General features: G+C 37.4%; 1 protein-coding gene across 2 annotated transcripts in view; it reads right to left on the reverse strand.

Annotated features, from left to right (window-relative positions):
* The window catches only part of VEZT (vezatin, adherens junctions transmembrane protein), a 58,841-nt gene that overhangs the window by 12,135 nt on the left and 23,833 nt on the right, over positions 1–22,873 (reverse strand). The window contains exons 3-9 of one of the 2 annotated variants that reach the window (XM_074163798.1): positions 22,761–22,850; positions 20,120–20,295; positions 17,061–17,336; positions 11,879–12,028; positions 3,962–4,109; positions 943–1,274; positions 104–297 (exon numbers count right to left, since the gene is read on the reverse strand). In XM_074163798.1, coding sequence (XP_074019899.1) covers positions 104–297; positions 943–1,274; positions 3,962–4,109; positions 11,879–12,028; positions 17,061–17,336; positions 20,120–20,295; positions 22,761–22,850 — 1,366 coding nt within the window. Of the gene's footprint in view, positions 1–103; positions 298–942; positions 1,275–3,961; positions 4,110–11,878; positions 12,029–17,060; positions 17,337–20,119; positions 20,296–22,760; positions 22,851–22,873 lie in introns of those variants that run through there. The other variant, XM_074163806.1, reaches the window with a different exon arrangement.

Here is a 22,873-nt window from a genome sequence, read left to right on the forward strand (position 1 = left end):
TCTTCAGCTAAAATACATGGGCTGAACGCTGTCTTTGATCCATTTGACCACTCCATCTCTAAAGTGTATCTCATTAGTTGCTAAATTAATCTCTTACATTTACCTTTTTTATTTGGGTTTTTTCCACTCATTTTTTCCACCTGAGAAATGGCTTCTTCCCAGCAGCTGTTGCTTGCCTGAATATGAGGCTGAATAAACCTTAGTTTTTGTTCCAGAACCTGATGGGCTTCTGTTGTCATCTCAGGTGTCTCCTTAGTGCTAACAAGTTTTTCAAGTTCATCCTCAAGAATTATTACCCTAAGTGATAAGGAGATGAACAGAAATAAGTAATAATAAATATTTGGCTTCACCATTCCTTCAAGTATTTAATTTAATATCCTGTTATTTTCTTCAAGTTTTAAGAATTTAACTCAGCCAACTCCTCAAAGATGCCCCAAAATTTTACAAATAAGATCCTTTTCTCCATGTCAAGATATATTGCTCATCTGCATTCATTATAGTAATTCTTATCTGTAAGATTAAAGAAGTAGAACAGTGTCAACTATTTCACCAAGACAGTGACGAATCTTTAAAAATATTTACTAGGTAGTTACTACGAGCTGAACTTTCTTATAAAGCATTTGGTATATTGCGAAATCAATAGATGGTAAGTATGTTTTCAGATTTTTTCAAGGGAGCGACGAAAGCAAGGCAAGACCTTAATGCACTGCTTAGCTTTGAATTTTCACCAGATACTGAAAGAATAACCAGGAAAAAAATATAAGATTCCTCGTTGAACCAAGGCTCTTTGACCCCATCTTATGTGAAGATGTGCCTGATTGCAATGACTATACGTATCCGCCTTTTTTGTTTTTAAGCTGGGATACAAGCTGACAATCCGAAGAACTCAAGTCTGAAGCCTCCTCCTACGGGCATATTCTCTTAATTCACGTGGAAACTTACTCGTTGAGCAGTGCCTTGAGATGAAGCTGCAAGCTGCGTACCGCCGTCTGAAGGCTGTTCAGCTCCCTTGACTTCTGCTTTGTTCTGGCTGGCCGTTCAAAACCCGACTGGTGCTGAGTTTCAAAGTACCGATAGAACTCATAGCTTCGCTTAAGCTCCTCTAAGCAGGCAGCGTGTGTGTGAGGTAGGCCTTGAGTCACATCAGACAAGATGTGGTGAGGCAGCCGTTCGGGGGAGACCAAGGGCTTGGGGGATGCGTTGGCTGGGGAGAGGAGCAGCACCAGCCTCCTGAAGAATTCGGAACTCTGCCCTACCCAGAGCTGAAAGAGGACCTGCAAAACAGGGGAGGGGTTAGCTCTCTGCACCTGGGAAGACAGCCAGCCTCCAAAGTAAAAGTACAGACACACCATGGAAAAATAGTCCTCGGCCAGCCACAGAACTTTGAAAAACTGAGAAAATCTGCTCAATGCTTTTGAAGGGTATTGCAGACCACGTGAGTTTCAGATCTTGTGAACCTTAGGTGACTGTTAATTCTTTGATGAAGGATATTATATGCAATTATGCTCAGAAGGCAGTCAGAGGCCTAAAAATTCACCTTCTCATCAGGCAGTCTCATTATTTGCTATAATCTCCACATACCCTACAGCTCATAAAGGGCTGCCAAAATTCCAGTGGCAGCATAGACATTTTTTCCTTTATAACACCAAGCTATCATTTCTGCGATCTACTAACTACTGCATTGCCCCACACCCAACCTTGAAACGTGAGTCTAATTGCACTGTAATTCAACTGAAAACATTCTACATCTGAGCTGCTAACTTTTTTTTTTTTTCAGCCCAAGTGAGAAATTTCACTAGTGCCACTAAGGAGGAAAGACTTGTAAGAAATGACATCTATTGACAACGTTTTATATGGTACAAAAGAGGTCGGGGCAACTGGGAGCAAGAAAACACACAATTTCAGTTTCCCAAGAACTTCGACTTCCAATGAAATGAAAAGAACCGTTTTCTTAGTTAAGAGAAGACTGTTGGCTCAGTAGACCATGACAGAACAGTAGCATCTTATATTTCTAAAATGAAAAGGAAAGGTTATCACACTTTTCTCTGCAATACTGGTCCTTATTAAAAGGAATCAACTATAGGTGATCATGAAGTGTAGTCTGAAATCTGTTCTCAAGCATTTCAGACTGAGGAAGACAAAGTAGTTACTCATAATGCTTTTTTCTCTGCCCCCCTCAGGTACAGAACAGGACTAATAATTTACTTGTTCTGAGCTTTTCTATCTATGGGATTTGTAATAATATATTTACATCTTTGTACTCATACTATTATGGACAAGTAACAGTTTTTTCCAGTGTGTAAACAATCAAGAGCAACACTTTCAGAACAGTAACACAAAAAATTCAATGCCCTTAGATATATATGTTCTGATATACCCAAGGGTTTATAAAAAAATACTTGGATGCAAACTTATAAAACATTCCAAAAGAAAAAAATAATTCTCAAATTAAAAAAGGTGGTTATGAGAAGCAAAACAACAGAATGATATGAAATTAATTTGGGGCACACATGCAAGACTGATTTGGCTGGGTGCTAAAATAAAAAGCAAACAAATAGGCAGCAATCACCCAAGCATCCCTGAAGGTGTGGTGCCCTGGACAGAAAGTCAAGAGCTCATGCTATAATAAACAAAAAAACCGACCAATCCCTTTCAACAGACATTAGGCAAAAGCAGTGAAAAAGTAGCACACAGAAGTAATGAACTTCAGGAACTGATAATAATAATCCAAAAACCTACCTGAAAAAAAGGCACAATGATGAGAGAAAAGGAAATTCCAAATCTATTTAGGGTTGCAAATAGCTTGCTCTGCCGGTGACTTTTGATGGTTTTTACTGGCACTTAAACTTCAACCGAAACATCCAACTAGCTCTCCTCAGCTTGGATCAGTATTTACTTTCAAGCCAAAAATTTCAGTTAAGTTACTCCAAATTGCAGGTAAACAAAGACTTAGCTTACAAGCTTGGGCAACTCTGACTGACTTCTTATACTTAAAAAGAAGTGGGTACATAAGTGGGCTTGCGTGGTTGCAATTAGAACTTCGGCTAATGAAAAGGCAAGAAAAAAAATCCCAAAAGCCTACATCTGATGTAGCTCTTAGCTTACAACTAATTAGACAAAGCCTCAAAGCTTAGTAACCACTATTACTGGTAATATTTACTGTCAGAAGAAAAGAAGTCAAGGTCTAAGAATTAAGTGAATAATATGCAACAAGAGCCAACCCCATAAAAACACACAAGTCGCACAATAAAGGAATTTTCCATTAAAAAAAAAATATTAAAAGGGAATTGCCTCAGCAAAGAACCACTAAAGTGTAGAAGACTTGCATTCAAATTAGATCTTCTTTCCAACTGCAAACATTTACTCATGCAAATTAAAAATACTTAACATCTCAAAACAAAATAGATAAAAAAGGCCGTTATATGGTTGGCATTCTGTTCAGTTAAATGTTTTCCAAAGATCAAAGAACCACACTGACTCATGGCAGCAGGGGTCCAAGCTGATGATTTCTACTCAGTGTAACTAAATGCAGCTATTCCCTTTGGCAATTACAACTAATTTATATATTTGGATGTCTTTTTATTCAAGTCAAGAGATTAGCTAAAAAAGACATAACTACAAATCTGGAAATGACTCAGCTAGAATCAAGTGAAATCAGAGCGCAAAAGATCATGTTTTAGGTGGAAATTCAAACTGATTAGAAAACACTGACTTGACTTTGTGATTTGCAGCAAAAAAATTCCTCACGTCGTATTGTGAAACTTCTCTTCAACGATATGCAAGAAGAAATCACCTAAATGCCAATAAACGTAGAAACACGTGATATAAGAGTGATTACATCTCCCCCTCAGTTGACCACGTTACTACAGGTTGCTACCTACAAGCCACAGGGCTTCATGACAACCGAAAGATTTTCACGAGGAGCCTGCGCGGACGCATATGTCCTTCTAGGAGAGGTTACCTTGAGGGCAGGCAGGCTGAAGCCATCGGTGAGATTGTGCGCCTCCTCTTCAGATACCTGCTCTTCGCTCAGTCCCAGACCCAGCTCCTTGAAGGGGACAACACAGATGTAGCTGGTCACGTTGTCACTCTCTGAGTTCAGAGGGTAGGTTTAGCTGGAGTTAAGGTGGTTAACAAAGCAACTTTTGCGTTAAACATACAGAAAAGGAAAAAAACCACCTAATTAGCTTTCTTATTTCTGGAAATTTTATATGAAAAAACACACATTCCACCCAAATCCTGTTTAGCTGAAAGTTTTGCAATCCTTATTCAGAGCACAAGTTTTAAAGACTCTTAGAAGGATGAGAGAGAAGACATTGACAAAACACCTACGTTTAAATACAAACACATAAAAAGAAACAAAACAGATTGATGAAAAATCCCTGCATCTCTTTCGACTGAGGAAAGTATCTTATCTTTAAATCTTAAGTTTCCAAGAAGTATCTCATGTCATTGTTAAACTAGAAATCATATATTCAAGAGAGGAAGGAGGAGAACAACTCCTGTGCAATTTTAAGTTTCAAAGGTAGCCTCTGCGATAGACCAAACTCGGGATGATGGGAATTCCCTGTGACTTCTGTCTGTGGAGGGACGGCTCAAAGATCTGTACAATAACTGCTCTTTGACATTTCAGATAGCACTGTGAAGAACAGGAGCTCCCGGGTTGTCATACCATTAATTTCATTGATTACTTCACTGTAAAGCCACCACAATCATGGCACAAACAGTGGCGACCTATTATCTACCAACACTATTCTGCACATTTAAATTCTGAGTATGAGAATGTACATTTCCAGTCCTCAGAAATGCTTAAAATGTAGGAAGCAAGCACAATATAACTGAGAGCAGAAGACAGATAAAAATAATTCACAGACTAGGTAGCATTTATTTTAAAATAGTACTAATTTTTGGGTAACCTCATGCTGGGGAAGTAAGAGTTGGAGATTTTTGCACATTTTTGATAGTTACCCAGTGACAAAATAGTAAAATTTGCTTTAAAGCAGAAATGTACAACTCATGGTCATAAACACATTTGTTCCACAGAAATACATTAAAAAAATATTTGTGAAGCATGCATGAAAATCAGGCCTTAATTTAAACTATGGGGTTTTCATTTATATTTCAATTCACAAACTGAATGCTCTCATCTCTTGGAACAGATAAAGCCGATGAGAAGCACCTGTCTCTTGTCCGACTAATGTGTTTTCTGGGGAAGCTACAAGTTCCATCCGCTTTCACTCCCAAATTTTCCACCTGCTAAATCCTCATAGGATTGAACCTGTAATAATGATTTGCTCAAGAAAAATTTTACCACTTGAGTAGAAAAACATTGCATAAAATAAAATTTCTGTGGTCCAGGAAACAGCAATACTAACTGTCCACGCTCTAAACAAAGAACTATATTTCTCCCTAATTTTTTTCCAAAGTCAAGGAAGAAAGAAGCCTATTAAACATTCTCCAGAAGCATGAACACAGGTGAAAACCTGCCGTGCAAATCACTCAGAAATATAATATATTGTTGTCACCAGCTGCTCAGTCATGTAAACACGGTGTCTATTCTAAGTTAACCTGACAGCATGCCCAGCAGATGGAGCACATGGGATGAGGATGGTGACTCCACCACAGATTGGAGAGTCAGGTCAAAACCCTTCAGGACCAGTTATCTCAGAGACTAATTATATTCCTTGTTAATCTTTTTCCCGCAACAAGACATTTCCAACAGCACGAAGACCATAAAAAGCAGTTTGGCCACAAGTGAATTTCTCAGTCATGCTAAAAAATTTTTTCCGGGGAATCTCTCAAATGTGTGGTTTGACTAAAGGAGCCACTTACTGATACTATGTCTCAGGCAGAGGGATTCCCAGTGGACTCCCACATCTCCTGCCTTGCCCTCCTCTATTGTAGCTCTCCCACTCCCATTTCTATGTTAGATGAAAGCAGAGAAATGATCCCATGCCCCCATTCCCTTCCTAAGGACTAAACCTTTAGAAAGTTTAAACACATACATGCAAACATACACATATACACAAACACATTTCCGTCATGCACTTTGCTCTAAAATGCAAGTATTTTTAGTGCTAATGAAGCCAAAATACAGTAGCTAACCTTAGGTTAGTGAAATTTTTCTATGTCTTTGTGAAAATATTTTATTCATCTGTTTAACTGCTATTTGTTATTAGCTTGGAAGAAGAGAAGGCAAAGCTACTTAATAATAAATTGTGAAAATCTGGAATAAAGTATCTATACAGTGAATATCTAACCTCTGTCAGGAGGCGAATCTTATTTACCTATAGAAAAGCAAGAGCACTAATGTACCCCTGTACATAACAATTTAATATTCGTACTTTGCTCTTCAAAAGCACATTCCCATCTAAAGATCTAACACAAGTGTCTCACAACATCCCTGAGAAATCCAAGCTGCCCTTTTATAAAATTCTCACCTGTTCACCAGGCAGGAAGGGATGAGCAAAGCACGTGATGAACTGGCTGGTCAAGGAAGAAACATCGCATTGAAAAATGCCCAGGAATCTTTACTCAGACCTTCCAGGATCGGATTTCTGATTTAGGCTTTTATGATCCAAAAAGGATACTACTTTTTGTTTAGCTTACTGTTTTCTTGTGTGAGCTTTCTCTTTCCCAAGTTAAAAAGCATGTGTTTTTCTAACATTTCATGATGCAATAACTAAATTTTTACAGAGGAGAAGGAACAAAGTTTTACTAGATTTACTAGGGGAAATTTGCATCTCAAAGACAGAGAGTGGATTTTATATCCATTCTTAGTGGTGTAAGATGTCATTCAGTTTAAAATACTGCTATCCCACGTCTGTTTTTATAACATTATTTATGCCTTGCCAGCAGAGAATGACGCTTTACACTTATGACAAAATTAAAGTTGCTTGAGTTTATATGGTCCAACCCCCATGCCCCACCTATCAATATAGGTCAGTGGAAATGGAGTATCACGTCATATTGCACCACCTGAGAGCAAGACTATTAACATCATCCAGTAACATAAGCTACAAAATTTCCTCCATCCAGCTTGAATATAATTAAATCAGTGACTAAATCATTGATTCCCATGATGCAGAACCCACAAAGCTCTTAAGTATAAAAATATTAAGCAACTAGCATGGCAACTGAAGTATTGCCTGACTTATAACACAATTCAATGGAGTATAGTGCAGAGATTTGTTGAGTGAGTAGTAACTGGTCTGCATAACATCCTATAAATACTTAACCCAAAATGCCTAATTTCTAGCTTAAGCTTTTAGCTGTTGCGTCCTGCTATACCTTTATCTTCCATATTGAAAGATAAATATTCTTTTCTTTTCTCTCTTCTGCCTTTTTCTTTTATGATTGTGAGCAGTGAACTCTTCCTGATATGAGCAAATCAGAGTAAGAAAGGCATGAAAAAATGCTGAATTGTTTCTGCAAGCACCCAGCTGTCATTTCACATAAAATGTAAGGAATATGACTTTCCATCTCATGAAATATTATTGGTCTGTCAAGTTCGATATATCTGGAATAAGGCTAAAGTAAAATTGTGTATTTTTTTCTATTTTACATGGGAACAAATTTTAATTAGGAAGATATTAATTTATTCTACTCGCTGAAGGCAGCTGTCTAGCTAAAAGGGGGCACACTAGCTGCAAGCGTTACTAAACTTCTAGTCTTACTGGAGTAACAATAACATATCAGGTTTATGCAATTTGATTTGCCATGAATAAAGCTGTGAATTAAGATTTTTAATTCTCTGAAACAAGTTCATCAGACAGATTTCCCTCTAACACATTTAGGATACAGATTACCATAAAATCCTGATTTGCTGCAGATATTTTGGTAGGTGAAATAATACTGACAGCTATAAAATCTACACTTAATGGATTAGCATAGATCAATATATCCCTTAATGTTTAAGATGTATTTACTAATTTATTTTCAGTTAGTCACTCATTTATGTCTACAATTAAGATTAATACTTAGATTAGCCAGTTTTTATGACTCGGCCCAACAGTTACCAGCTCAGCCCCTCAAGTATATGGTTCTTCCTTGTCTCTCTTGAAGTAACACATAAAGCAACTGGCTGAAGTTCAAAGCAGTTTCCCTTTGGCTTCCAATAGGATCACTCTTACTGATTCAAAGTATGAATTTGATATTTATCTCAGAAATAATCAAATACATTAAAGTATATGTTTAGCAACAAAAAATCCCTCTCAAGGCAGTGTAAAATAAAGCAACAATAAGCTTTCCAGTTTGCATTTGTTGACAAAACGAGATACAAATCTAGAAATGTTTTTAAAATTAAACATTTCTCTATTTTACGGTACAGTTTTAAAGCTCTAGATTTAAAACAATATAAGTATGAAAATTCACTGTAGAATTTAGCTCAAACATATATCTGTACAACATCATTCAATGAAATTACTTTTTCTGGGAAAAAAATTGCCCCATTGAAATAGATTTTGCTTATTCCTGAACACTTTTTAAACTGAACATTATGTACATGCCACTTGTCTTAGAAAACAGTTCCTATAAGAGGCTGTTTGGCTGATTTTATTAAGCACATGTAAATGCATATTTTCAAAGTAGAGAAAATTATCAGCCCTTATAAGCTATGAATGAGTAAATTGATGTTGTTGCCAATTATTTTTGAAAGGGATATTCTGACATAGTAAGCTTGAAAAATAATTTGGCTACAGATATTTCTTTTAAGTTCTGAATAATAACAACGTTTTAAATGAAAGCTTAATTTAAATCAAAGTATACCTTTTACTACACTAGTAAGTTTAATACCGTTTTCTATATTACTTTAACCATTATAGGTAACAATAGACATGTCTCAGTTCAAGACATGTTTATCGTAGCCTTAAGGCAACAACTATCTTCACTGCATTATAAATTTCAATCTCAGATTTCTAGGTTCATTATAAGAAACACAAGGATGAAAGAAAATAGGGCATACTTCACATTATCCTCCTTTTGTACCCAGTATACCACTCAGGGGGCCCGGTCACGGACTAGGTAGGACCTTATTTTGATAACTGTACATCACATAGGCAGGATCTCTGAAGTCAAAGGCTCACCACTGTTGTTGAATGACCAGTATCACGCTCATGTAGCACTATCAACTGAATACTCTCAACCAATGAAAGCAAACTGTAATGTGGAAGTTTATTTCCCTTTTATACATACACATAAATGTTTCCAAGAAATGTACGTTCTGTGGTTTGAAGCAGTGCCTGGTCTGCTCACACGCTTAAGAAATTACTACTTCCTTATTCTTCAAAGAGAAAAATGGCCCGAAATGGCAATCAGTTAAAATGGAGCTAAGCTTTGATTTTTAACTGGGAAGATTCAAATTTTGTTGCTTTTGAGAAGAGGAGGTGATTCGCATATTAAATTCCTACTGAAAATTTTTCCAAGCAAAAATAATTCAGTTTTTCACTTGCCTACATACAGAGAGAAATCTGCTCTGCTACAAAAATACAAAGCAATATCCAGTAAACCACAAAATGTTTATTTAAAGACTATTATGACTAACCAGGGAACACAGGTTTTGGGGTTTTTTTAAATGTCATTTGTAATATTAATCCAAATTTTAAATATTTGGAATGTTTCTCTAATATCTTTTTCTCTGATAAAAGCATTTTGTTTTGCTGTGCCCAGTGTAAATCACTAATTGTGCAACTGGACTCATGTCTCTCACAATGCTCAGAAAAAGCAAATTTCAAACAGCAATTCATTAGTTCATACTCAGATAACCTAGAGGAGTTAAAGTTGATAATATCTTCTGATTTTTTGCAAAGCAGAGCTTACTAAAAAGAACTGTAAAACTCAGAATTGGGATCTCATTTCCAGACTTTGGATGGAAGTTCCTTTCCTTTAATTTATCAACATTCCTTTCCTTCAATTTGTCACCTCCGTCCTTTACTTAAACTCCCCAGTTCCTCTTTCTCCTTGCTGTAGGCCAGATTTGTGCTAACAATCTGATGACGGACAAGGGCATTAAAGTTGTCACAAGTGGCAGCTCTGAATGCTTTCAACATGAAGGAATCTTTGGCCCCTCCAGCATAAGAGCACTACTTAATTGCACAAGGCACTGGAATCTATTTGAAAGATGCTCCTTGCCATCAATGCCCATATAATACACATAACAGTTTCAGGCATTCACGGTATGTGGGGAAAAATTCAAACTAAGGCAACTTGGAACTACCTTAAAGCTGCTCTTAATTATTCTGGTGGGGAGGAGGAATCCTTTACTCATCTTCCTTACGCTTAAATTCCTTGCTTTCAGTTTTCACGCACTGCAGAGTTGGCCCAGCTTCCACCTCAGCTCTCATGCTGCCACTGTTTTTGCCACGACGTTCTGCACAAATATAATGCTTCTCTTTCCATTTTTCAAGAACACATGGAACTTCAATAAACTTTTGGCCATTTATTTCTGCTGGCCCTTATTACTGTGGTATCTGCATGGTAATTTGGCATAACAGTACTTCCATCTTAAAAAATTTTCACAGACAGGTACAAATGTCAAATTATCCAAAGTAAACAAAACTTTCTTCTCTCCCATTCCTTAATTTAAAAGCCATTACATAAATTTAGTAGTTACAAAACTAGTGGACAATTTAATACACACCAATATCCCTTAACCTGTCACCTCCCCAGCTACAGCAACAATCTACACCCCTGTCATAACCACTGCTGGACTTTTCTTTCTTTATGCTGGAGGATATCTGGGAAGGCCATGTTAATGGATCCCATTTTCAGATCTCTTCCCATGTACTTAGAACTCATTCTTGATTATTTCCAAGCTAGATACCAGTTGCCCTTATCAACATGTCTGAACCAGTCAAAGTATTATTTTCTTTCTTTACATAACAAATACACCTTATTCCTCAGAGCTAAGAGTGAAGTCTTGAGCCCAGAATGTGATGCCTATGCCTACACAAGTAATTATTTTGCAAATAAAAATTCATTTCCTTCAAAGTGAATGCACGCACTCATAGCTTTGTGTGTTTCTCTGTGTGTGTGCATGTCATCACTCGATATATCCATCCATTTGCCAGGCAAGATATATTAGTCAAACATTACATTCCAGGAAGACAAAACAAGCAATTTGTCATGTCAGATTTTCAACACTTGCATTACCACCAGCTTTTGTTTCCCCACGTGTGTTTTTTCAGATCAGGAACATACCTGTTTTATTTTTTGCTATAATACAGAGTGAAGACATTGGTATTTTCTATATTGTACAAGTACAATAAACATAGAAAAAACCCTTGAAATGCTAATGTCATTAAAGAAAGTATACAATTCACCAAACAAATACAAATGACACTTCATAAAACGGAATCCGAACAAAGTGTTCTGCTTTCATTCAGAGTAGAAACTTCTTGCTCTTAAATGTGCCTTTTGGCTAATTAATGTAATCAGAGTTTTGCTCAGCTTGTCTGAAACCGGAAATCAACTTACCTCTGAACACAGGGATGTCGAGTGAAAGGCCCTGTTTTTGAGAGGAGAGGATATTTTGGTGCAAGGGAAAAAGATGGCTAAAAGGAATTACAGAACAAAAGCCTGAAGGACTCTGAAACACATTATCAGTACTTACACCAAAAGCGTGGGTGTCAGTAACTGGGACAATGTTTTCAGGGCACAGAATCTTGTCTCAAACTGCACAGTTACACAAAAAGACAAAAATTTCAAGAATGTTCCAAACCAAGCAAAAGCCCCAGTTCACTACGCTACCTTTTCTTTATGTTGTTGAGACATGTAATTAGATACTGTATGTTTATAGACATGCTAACTCTAAACATTGGCACAATTACAGGTAGGTAACATGGAATATCTGAACTCGTGGGTTTTTACAAAAAAAGGATATTGTTTCAGCATGTATAGAGTAGCCAGTCTTGAAGCTCGGAAGTTGGCTCTGACAGATCGATAAACGGCTTTGCGGAGACCAATAAGATGCTGACTAGGATGCTGTCCAGCTTTATTAAATGGGCAAGCGGCACTGACCCTGTCAAGCAAACTTGAAAAGTAAAATGTGATACAACTGTACAGATGTCCTAAAGTATTTTTTAAAAGATTTAAAAGTACATCAGATTTCTTATTCCATTACTTAGAAAACTTTTTCAAATCACTCAGTAACTATGAGAGAAAAAAAAAAAAAAAATCATCATATCAATGACAAATTTAATCAAAACTTTCGATAAGCAGTCAGGATTCCTCAGAAGACAGCCTGATTCTGTTTTCATCTGAGCCACAGCAAAACTCCTGAGGACATTTGTTTTCTCCCAAGTTTTCTAAAATGATACACTAAGGGTAGACAAGCCATAACATTATCTCTGATACAAAACTATCACAAGCCCACTGTAAGCTTTAGAAGTTTTAATACACAGATATTTAACATATACCTCTTTATATGCGAATTCGTTCTTTAAATAATTTTTGCAGAAAAAATATGCTACTACATATTGTTTTTATGCAAAACACTATGTTCTTTCAACCTTTTCTGTGCAGAATCTTCACTAGGTCAACAGAAATATTTGAGTGGCGGCTTAGATTTTATCAGTCATGCAATGAACGACAGCTGTGTTTGTGGGAGTCTGACAGGTAAACACATGAAATGTATGCAACTATGCAAGCATATTTTGGTATATTTTGGCATATATTTGGAAATATATTTTGGTGTCCAGACATTCATGTGAATATACTATTTGAAAGAAACCATGCCATTTGCCTACTAGAATATACTTCAGAATGGTAAGAAATAGCCTCATCTGGAAGTAAACTGAATTGTGAACTGGTTAACTGAATGTTAAATAAGTCTGTGTAACATTAAACTGTAGAAAAGGAAAAAAAAGATTAACATCCAGTTGTATCTATTCATACGCAGTCTGATGCCAAACCTATGACTGAGACACTGAAGATAGCCCATGTGGACAGTTCACCCATTCCACTTGCTGGGACTGTTTTTACTTGAATCAACTCAGGAATGGACATACTGCGGACAACAGGATGATGAATTGCCATGAATTGTTTGGATACTGCTTCTGCCCTCACCTTTCCCAGGGCACGTTGAGGAGATGGTTTCAAGTCAGAAGTCACTTAAAAGGGAAAAGCATCCAGGGTGCCTGGCAAGACTGGGGTGGTTACTTGCTGCATTGGTAACTACTTCTCTAACCTACTTCCATCCAACTGAAGAGCTGATTAACGCAGCAGACCTGACCCTGCTCATCGCCCCCACTGTCAAATGTGAAAAGTGATGCAGCCCACCCAGTGAGCAAGACTGGGCACATACCAGTATGTTAAATACGGCTGACACAAGGAGATTCATGCCAAATAGCAGGATACTGAATATGCTAGCTAAAACACCATATTAAAATAACTGCTTACCATATTAAATGATATGAGTGATATTAAAATGGTTTATATAACAACCCATAAAGTACTTTAAAATCTGTATGAAATAAAAACAAACTGTGTTAATTTCGATTTCTAAACATAACTCTAAAATGCTATTCTTGCCATAGGCTTCGCTAGGGAACCCGGCATGTAATAGAGTACATACCAACCTCTAACGTTTCCCTCGCTTTTCAAGGCAACGACTGGAAATGTTTATGGATAAACTCTCACATCAGTTTGTAGACTCAAGCCCTGGGTGAATTGTCAGAAGCAGGCTCAAAGAAAAGAAGCAAAATGCTTCTACCATAAAAAACAGAAGGAGATCTACGTTCTGCTACAGCAATGTGAGCATTTCCAGCTCCTATACAGAACAAACGTAGCACAACTCATGCACAGCATGTACTGCCAGCGTTCAGCAAAACACTTTGCTTTCCTTCTGGGAAGGCTTGTTTCAGTGTTTTTTGTAAAATAATTCTTCTTTATTCCAGTAATCTAAAATTAATAGAACTTGCTATAAATGTCTATGTGCCAGACATGACATATCCCTAATGTCCTAATGTTCCATTTATGTTTTATATATTTTAATTGGACTTACAAAATGTTATCAGCTTTGCGTATCAGCCAGAAATAGCAAGAAGACAAAAAGGTTAAGGGTGAATTTTCTCTTTCCTATTGCTCCAAACCCATCTTACTTGTAAAGAACAGTGACTTATTTCTCCATTAATCTCACAAGCCAAATTTTAAATGGGCTCTCAACTTTTAACAAACTTGCATAGACACATTAATAAAAAACTATTACTGCACTCCAACATGAAAGCAGTTCTATAAGGATGCTATATACACCAGTATGTGCTTGTAGAACTTGATTCTAGTTTAAAATATAGAAGAAAGGGAGCATTTTGGAGAAAAGCTAATTATTTCAGTGACAGACAAGGAAATAACTACTTGCTGCTTGTTGCTGCAGCCTTTCATTACATATTCCTACAGTTTTCATTTATAATGTGCAAAACAATGGACATACTTTCATTAGCCAGCAGAAATTCCAGGCCACAACCCGTGATCAGGCTGCATTTGTCTAATTGCAAATGAAGCAATTAGACAGAAATACTGCCATTCTGTCTGAGCAGAGCACTGCCCTACCTTGGCTACAAAATTTCTGCAATCCAAACTATCCTGCTGAGGTCTTGGGCATTTCTGCATCGCAGAGCTTGGACCATGCTGATATAGCCTAAATGTCAACAGCAGCGTTAAACACTTCTGAAGACCACCCTGAAATTAGAATATCCAGCTGCCTTGGAGAGCAGCTAATATAAGAGAGGCCTGATGGGGTTCTTAGTTCCTTTTCTAAGTGGCTGCTGTGGGTTTTTTGAGTGAGAAAGGAATGAAGGGAAAACAATGCTTGAATTTGTTAAACACAGAGCAGTTACTACCACTCAGTAGTGGACCAGTGAACTAGTGAAGAACTCACTAAAACCTCATAAAGAATAATTTAACATTTACAGATACAGTGAAGTATGAGTTAACAAGGGGCAAAGAGAGTAGAATAAAGCAAAGCCATAGATATTTCAAAGCATACATAAATTAGCCTATGAGAATATAGCAATGGATCATGCAATGGGGAGAAAAAACAGTGGTGGAACACAAGGAACTTCAAGCCAAAGCTGTCATATCAGAGTTTAGCTAAGCACAGGTAGCCACAATCTGAACTCAGTACTATATAAATGTCAACTTCAGTACCTTTCCATTCACAACATGGTTAATGCACAGTCCAAACCGTGCTGAGCTCGCAGTACATTAAAACAGCAACATAACGTCTCATTGAATGGGGTGCTGGGCTACCTGGTTGAAATCTCATTCCTTCAAGGACAATACTCATTAACTTTCAGATGCAACCATTTCCATTGCCATGTGACTCTTTCTGAACGAGCATTAAGACTTTGACAAGGTTACCACAAGAGAACATACTAAACTTTGTTCTGCCAAGGTTTATTGTAGCAAAATTCTGGAAGAAAAAAGGGGGTAGCTAGTTTTTTGGATCGTATATGGAGCGCTATCTCAAGCAAAGAATTCCATGGTGCCTTGTGCAGTAGCATCTCTTGCGTATGCGGATGCAGAAAAGGACACTCTGGATTTAGAACTTCCTCCAGGCTAAACGGAACGAAAACTTGTACAGCACTGACTTCCTCATACTGGGCAATTGTTCCAATAAGGATGCTGGCATAGTCAGACTTCTCCCACTCCATCCATACTCCAAAGTCTTTTGAAAAGCTTGCCAAAGTTTTAAGTAAAGAGGCTATTAGATCAAGCATCAGCTTAAAGGCCAGTCTGTTTTTTGTTAATCTGTTATCTAAGATATGTAGCAAAAGAACAAGACACCAGCAATTTAGACACTGACCACAAGTTCATTTGCTTCAACTTGGGAAAAAATCCAAATGTTTTTCTCATCTGTAATTTGGACAAGTCCTAACAATAATTTCTTTTAAGAACCCATTTCCAAAGATAAGACTGCCGATTGCTTAACTATATGCTTCTTCAGCAAAAACCAAACCAAAACAAAACACATAGCTAGGCAGACTGAAGACATGCTTATGCATTCCAAAGGAAGAATGAAACATTTCTTCAATGAAGCATACTGAAGGTATCTCAAGTTAGAAAATTAATTCAAAATGTTAAGTCTACAGTTTCAAGCTTGCATGTAAAAACATGTGCCTGAGCACAGAGTAGTTGGTCTGGCATGCACAAACAATTTCTTGGTGCACACCAGGCAACTTTTTATTGTTTTTAGAAAGAAGTCAACTGGATTTTAGCTGTTGGTGTTTCCCACCTCCTTTAATTCTAACTGGTACAGGTACATATCTAACCATAGGTTGTTACAGGGAAGAGCATCTGTGGCAATGAGAGTGCACAGAAGTGGGGCTTGCTGGCTTTGGGATCACTGCATACACCAAACATGTTCTGATGTCCTTTCACATAGCAAAGAAGCAAAAATTACCAAATAGCTACAAGAGCTAAATAACCAGGAACACTTTCACATCCCTTAAATGGACAAGGGGCAAATTCAGCAGTAACTAATTTAAGATTCTAAACATCTCAACAATTATATGCAAGAAAAATAAGTACTGTTAACTTTTTTTGAGGTGGGAAATGACCTTTCATGGTCTTTCTCGATTGCTGTGTTCTCATTACTTCAGGCTCTTATTTGTTAAATAAAAATAGAATGGTTTTCTTGTCATCTTGTTTTCTAAAATATGAATGATTACTTGCAGGTCAGTTTACTTACATAGATTTGGTAATATAAGATACAAAAATCCTTCAAACAAGCAATCCTCTAAATGAATCCCCAAAAGAGTTAGCTAAACTGTTTCAAAATCCCATTTCTTCATGTATTTCATTGCTGGCAGAGAATGAAATTTTGAAGGCATACGAGTTTTGTGAGACTTAATTCTCCTTCAGGATGCAGAGTTTTAACACTAAGTTATTAGAATTCATACTTTTAGTATGAATGGTAATTGTGCTATTTTATGTAAATGAAAAACTTTAAGTATTATGTTTTTCAGTAATTCCACTTGTTATGGTAGACAGTGTAACAAGACAATTTTAGAAGATGTCTGGCTTGAATGGATCTGTGTATTAAATAAAGTGAAATACAGACTCACAGGGTAAATCCTCTGGAAATTACTTCAGTCTCTTGAATGAGTCGTAGAGCTTTCCTCACGAGATTAGTAAAAGCTCGGCTATTTGCCACTGTTTCTTCCAGCTGGACGCAGTATTTTCGCAGGGACATTTGCAGCTTGGCTGTCCTCCATGTGCCCCACACTCGAAAGACTGCGTAGACAAGCAGAACTAGTCCCCAGAGCAGCCACGACGATTCCTTCCACCACGAAGGAAGCATAAGCAGTGCACTTACAAAGGCAAGCAACAGCGAGACATCCCTGCAAACAGAGAAAGTGTCATCAGCCACAGGTTCCAGAGGTCAAACAAGTGGGAAAATCACAAAGCTTTTGGTTACATTTGAGATTAAGATATCTTATTACGGGGCTTTTATGTAGGTCCTGAAGGGAGCTGTAAACACCAAAACCTAGTCCTAGTGGCAGATTTAGATGTATACGTACACGATATTACTTGGTCAGTATACTCTAAGGAAGCATTTATCCAGCTTTTTTATGGCACAAGTAAAAGAATAATGCACCGATTTGGAAGGTCAGTTTCTCTTATAGATGTGACTTTATAAAAAAAGAAAAGAAAATAGAAAAAGAATAAAAAACGTGACTACTCAGCATTATAAGCCAGGGTGGGTAGGAACTGGAATATCTGTACTTCCAGGTTCAAGAGCACAGTAGGGAAGGGCATGTTTCTTTTGGTAACAAAACCCTCAAATAATGCCAGCTTTATTTTTTCCAGATTCTGACTCATTTAACTTGGACACCAATGCACCACTAGGTTTTAACACATTTTTATAAAGATGGCTTGACTAATCATTTAAAATAATTTGGCAGCTTTTGCAAACCCTTAGAGAGCAAGAGTTATTAGTATCTCAGTCCCGTTATTTCTCAAGGGCATTTTAAAAACTTCATAAAGCTGTTATTTTTATCTAGACAAATTCCATAAAAATAAATAACTGCTAGGAAATACACTGTGTTTCGTATATAGTATTATAGTTGCAGTTTTGTAAAATTATGACAGTCTTCACAGAGATGGATGGGATATGGGCTTCAAGGTGCATAACAACTTTAACTTCTCAGAATTTTTTGAAGCAAAAATGTTTACTTTCTTCACCCCTTTAAGCTGTGTATTCTGTATTTAGTTTTGGAAGTATTCACAAGGAATATTTTCCTATTTCTAAAATAGGACATGATCTATAGATTTCTATTTTCTCGACAGTTTTGTGGTCATATTTCAACAGGCTTTGCAAGTATTAACTCTTCAGGGCTACTGATAGGTTTCAGTAAAAGTGCAGGGTTAAAATACTGCAGATACATAATTTACTTTAAAAAGGGTAGACAAAAAGTCTGTAACTTCCTTGGTACATTAAAAATAAAATATCACACATACAAAAAAAAGAATCGCAACAGTGAAAGACTAGAAGGGATTTAAGGCCTCACTTTGTCCATTTTCAGTTTCTTGTTAATCCAAATCATTATGGACAGACTGAAGAAAATGGAGACTCCACAACCTGGCCAGGTAGCTATTCCAACTCCTAAGTATCCTTAGAGTTCAAAAGATTTCCCCCAAGTCCAGTCTGAATCATTGGCAAATTAATTACATTGTTTTTCCTCATATCCTTCCCCTGTCTGAACAGAATAAATGACAATTGATAACCACCTTCTGATTAACTACCTTCTACACATCATAATATTGTTCTACCCCCACCTCAATTTTCTCCATTTTGGCCAAACAATTCTAACACACTCCAACGTTTCCGAAAGCTTACATTTTCTAAACTCATTATTCTTGTTGTTCTGCTCTGGACTGTCTCTAAATTACCTATGCCTCTCCAAGTGTGGCATCCAAAACCAGATGCTGTAGTCTAACACAAGGCTTAGGGAAACAGATACAAAAGTAAACCCCCAAGTTTTGCATATAACAAGGACACCAGGATAAGATTTGCCATTTTTTTAATAATTTGCTGATGCATTCAATTTATGCTGTGCAACTATGTGCAGGTCCTTTTCTGAAGTAGTACTGCCTACCCACTTATTCACCACTTTATGTTTGCTAATTTGATTTTTCCTTCCCAAGTGTAGCATTAGAATTCTGTCTTTATTGACTTTTCTATTGATTTCAAGATATTTCTCCAAGCTACTTTTGAACTCCATTCTGCCAAAACACAAACCTGGTGTCATCTGTAAGCTGAGCAATATTCACAAATTTTTTAAGGGTACTTTATAATCTGAACAGCTAAAGAAGCAATGAATAGTGCTAGGACTGGGACAAATCACTGGAAAAATTTGGTTCAAAAGTTCTCGTTTGACAGAGAGCATCAATAATGACCTATTACAACTTAAACAGCTGGGTTTTTTTATCCTGGCTTTTTGGTAATTTTATCTATTTTCCTAACATATGTATGAAAACATAGCACTGGGCTGTGTTATGAGATATTTTTATCTACTGATTCCTGTCCATTTCTGAGCAAGTCACTCTGTCAGAACACCCATCATCATTGCTACTTTTCAAATACATGTGGTAGCTGTTCAGAGACTGCTGCAGATGGCTCCTTCGGTACTCTAGGGTGAATTTCACCAGCCTCTGCTGACATGAACGCATCTTTAGAAATATTCTTTAGGCTGTTCTTCTGGTATTCTATGTCTGAAAATTAATTGCACACACACCCCCAGCATATTTTATGAAGATCACTGCAAAGAAAACAGTTTTCAATTCAGTTTTCACAATCATGCTTCATTTATCAAAATCACCATTCTATAGCTTTAGAAATTCATTAATTAATCAACCATAGTTCTTCCTTATAGCACATATAAGGGTTTGGAAGTACCCATTCATGTTCATGTAGCTATCTCAGATTAAAACTCACTCCTTCTATAAAATGGCCAAGGGAAGAAACACGCTTGTAGAAAAATTTGGGGACTAGTGGACCAAAGACTCAAAGACCTGAGAAAAAAAGTAGTTATATTATTGCTGCATTTTATATCAAGAAAACACAATATATTTTTTGCTTGTTTCTCAGTGAATATAGTGGTAGATATTCTCTGTACAATACCAAATATTAGGAGTTGCTAGGGAGCGTAGCGTTGGAAGCTGTCTGTTTTCCTGTTGCTTACTCTGCCCTGCAGACAGGATACTGGGGTCAAGAAACTCAATCAGTTCCACATCCTCCTGCAGCAGAACTTCCTGTTGCAGGATGGTACGGAGCGTGTCAAATCGAAATCCTACATCCTTACCACAAACAGGCAGGAGAAAAAAATGGCATTAGTAAAGAATACGCACATTCTTAAAAAAAGTCAGCAGAACAAGGAAAACACTCAGACGCTCTACACTACTGACAACAATCTGTTCCCAAAGACTACAGGAATATTTCAGATATATCAAAAGTAGCTACTTCATTTTTATTAAACTTGCTTAACTCACATATTGCCTAACAGTTCAGACTTGTAGGGTGCGTTGCACCAACTTTGTGATCTGACCTAGATAGTAACAATACCTGGAAACACGCCACAGATGATGCCAGTATATTTGGATAAGAATCAGAGAGGTACTATCTATTAGAAGATCTTCAATAAAACAGCAAACAATCTTTTTTTTTTTTTTTTAATATGTAATGACATAAATTATGTCATTAACAAACAAAAACTAGAAAGAGAAATAGTACAAATTAGGCAACAAAAAGTCACCTGCATTTAATAATAGGGTCAATGCACTGGACTCAAGCTCCCAGCAAAGGCAGTGAAGTCCTCTCCTGCAGGATTCTGTGACCTTTCCCAAGGGAACTCAATTCAGACATGAAACAGCATGGGACTCTGAAGACCTCACACTTGCTGAACTCCAGGCAAACTTCAGGGAGTTAGTTACTCATGGATTTCACGCCATGAAAAGCATTTGCCATTTTTTTCCCTACAGCTATAGTTCTTCAAGACAAATACACAGATCTTGAAGACAAATATACCCATTAGGAAAGTCCCCTGAAATTTTTATTTGCATACTGCACCAAATTAAAATTACAAAACACTTTGAGTTAAGAACGTCATAACAAAATGCAAAAAACACTGAACACGTGCATCTTTGCATCTAGCGAGATTACAGGAAGGAAATTAGAATATTCTGTAAAACCCTTTAACAGAACCTGTTAACAGAAGTTTGACATTAAATCTGTTTAGTTCTGTCATTGACAGAACAAGATTATTTATGAAACCATAAGACAGCTGGTCAAAAGTTTAATTCCATACACTGATGTCACTTGTGATAACTTGGGTTCTGCTTTTAGTCGAAAACATTTGTTTCAGGACTGTGTGTAAGAGGAAGCTCTGCCCTCCTCTGACACATCCTGTATCATTTCAGTACCCTACTGTAGCATGCAGCAAGAGAAACATGTTTTTCATATTCTTTGGTTGTGTCTTCATCCCCAGAAAGTAAGGCTAAATAAAGCTGTGAAGATAATACCTTTGATTCATAAGGGAAGAGGGAGGAAGAAAAAAGACAACCAAAGATCACTAGTGGGAGGTTTCAGAGGAAGTTTTGTCCGCTTGAGATAAGGGACAAGAAATAGATAGAAATTGGACTTGGCAGAACTCTCTGAGAAATGGAAACCCCTAACTTCTTATGCTGCTCAATTTTTTTTTTTTTGGAAGATATGTTTGAAAACATTATTCCTGTATCATAGCAGAAGAAATTAAATAAAAATTCTAACTTCTAGATTCTGGAACAGTCTGAGTAATGTGACATTTGCAAACCAGACTAGGAACGTGAGGCAGCTGGGTGCAAGTTAAAGCAGATCTCAGAGAAGCCCAGGCTAGACACTGAACTGGCTAGAAAGTGGCTTTGCGGAGAACAGGTGTAAAGGCAGCTTAAAACTATTTTTAATTATCTGGGGTAGAAATATCACCCTTCAGGTCTACTCCACACAGGCTGACTTGGGCCCGAAAAGTTCCTGCAGGCTCCAGGAGTATGAGAACTTCTGGTGAAGCAGATGGACACACAACCTGTTTCTGAACTGCTGAGATGAGAGCACAAAGGTAGTAGAGAGAACTGTTCTTGCCTCTCCCTACAGCCAGACCGCTACACAGATGTCATCTGCTCTTAATGTGTAACACCATTCTGAAGCATTATAACAGAGATGCCTTAATTTGCTTCGCTTTTCCCAAATGCAGAAGCAGTGTGGAGAGCAGTGAAGAAACAAATAGGGCAGGATGGGTGCAGGGGTGGTACAGCTGCACTGTGTTTGTGCCGTGCCTGAGCTAATGAGCTGAAACAGAGGGTGAAGCAATACTCAGGTGAGGCTCTGGAGCCTTCTGTCTTGAGCTGTGTCTGCAAGGCACCAGGCTGTAACCTATGGACCTTCTCAGCCAGCGTCTCCATACTGCCTTCCACCGAACGGGGTAGCTACACTGTAGGGAAACTCCTTTCAGCTTTCAAGAATTTTGCACACATTTTATTTTAATTTCTCTTCCACATTTTTAACATCTTCAAGCTGGCTACTGATATTTTTCCCATTCTTGTGTGCCCAATTTGCTGGCACACTAACTCTGAAAACCAGAATCAATATTATCTGAAGAATAAGTAAAACCTTTTGAGCCAAAACCAACAGTACAGACCAAAGGTGGTGCTCAGAGGATGAGGTACAAAGGAAAGGAAGACTTGTGGATTAGGAAAGAAAATGGAAAAAAAAGAAAAAAGGGATCACTTACCAGTCGGTGAAGTATGTCATCATTTTTCTTATATTGTGGAAAAGGAAACCAACTTCTAAAGAACTCAACTAGTTTTGACAGGATGCTTTGCTGAAGGGAACAAAATATTCCAA

This window comes from Numenius arquata, chromosome 2, assembly GCF_964106895.1.
Source record: "Numenius arquata chromosome 2, bNumArq3.hap1.1, whole genome shotgun sequence".
Classification (NCBI taxonomy): Eukaryota; Metazoa; Chordata; class Aves; order Charadriiformes; family Scolopacidae; genus Numenius; species Numenius arquata.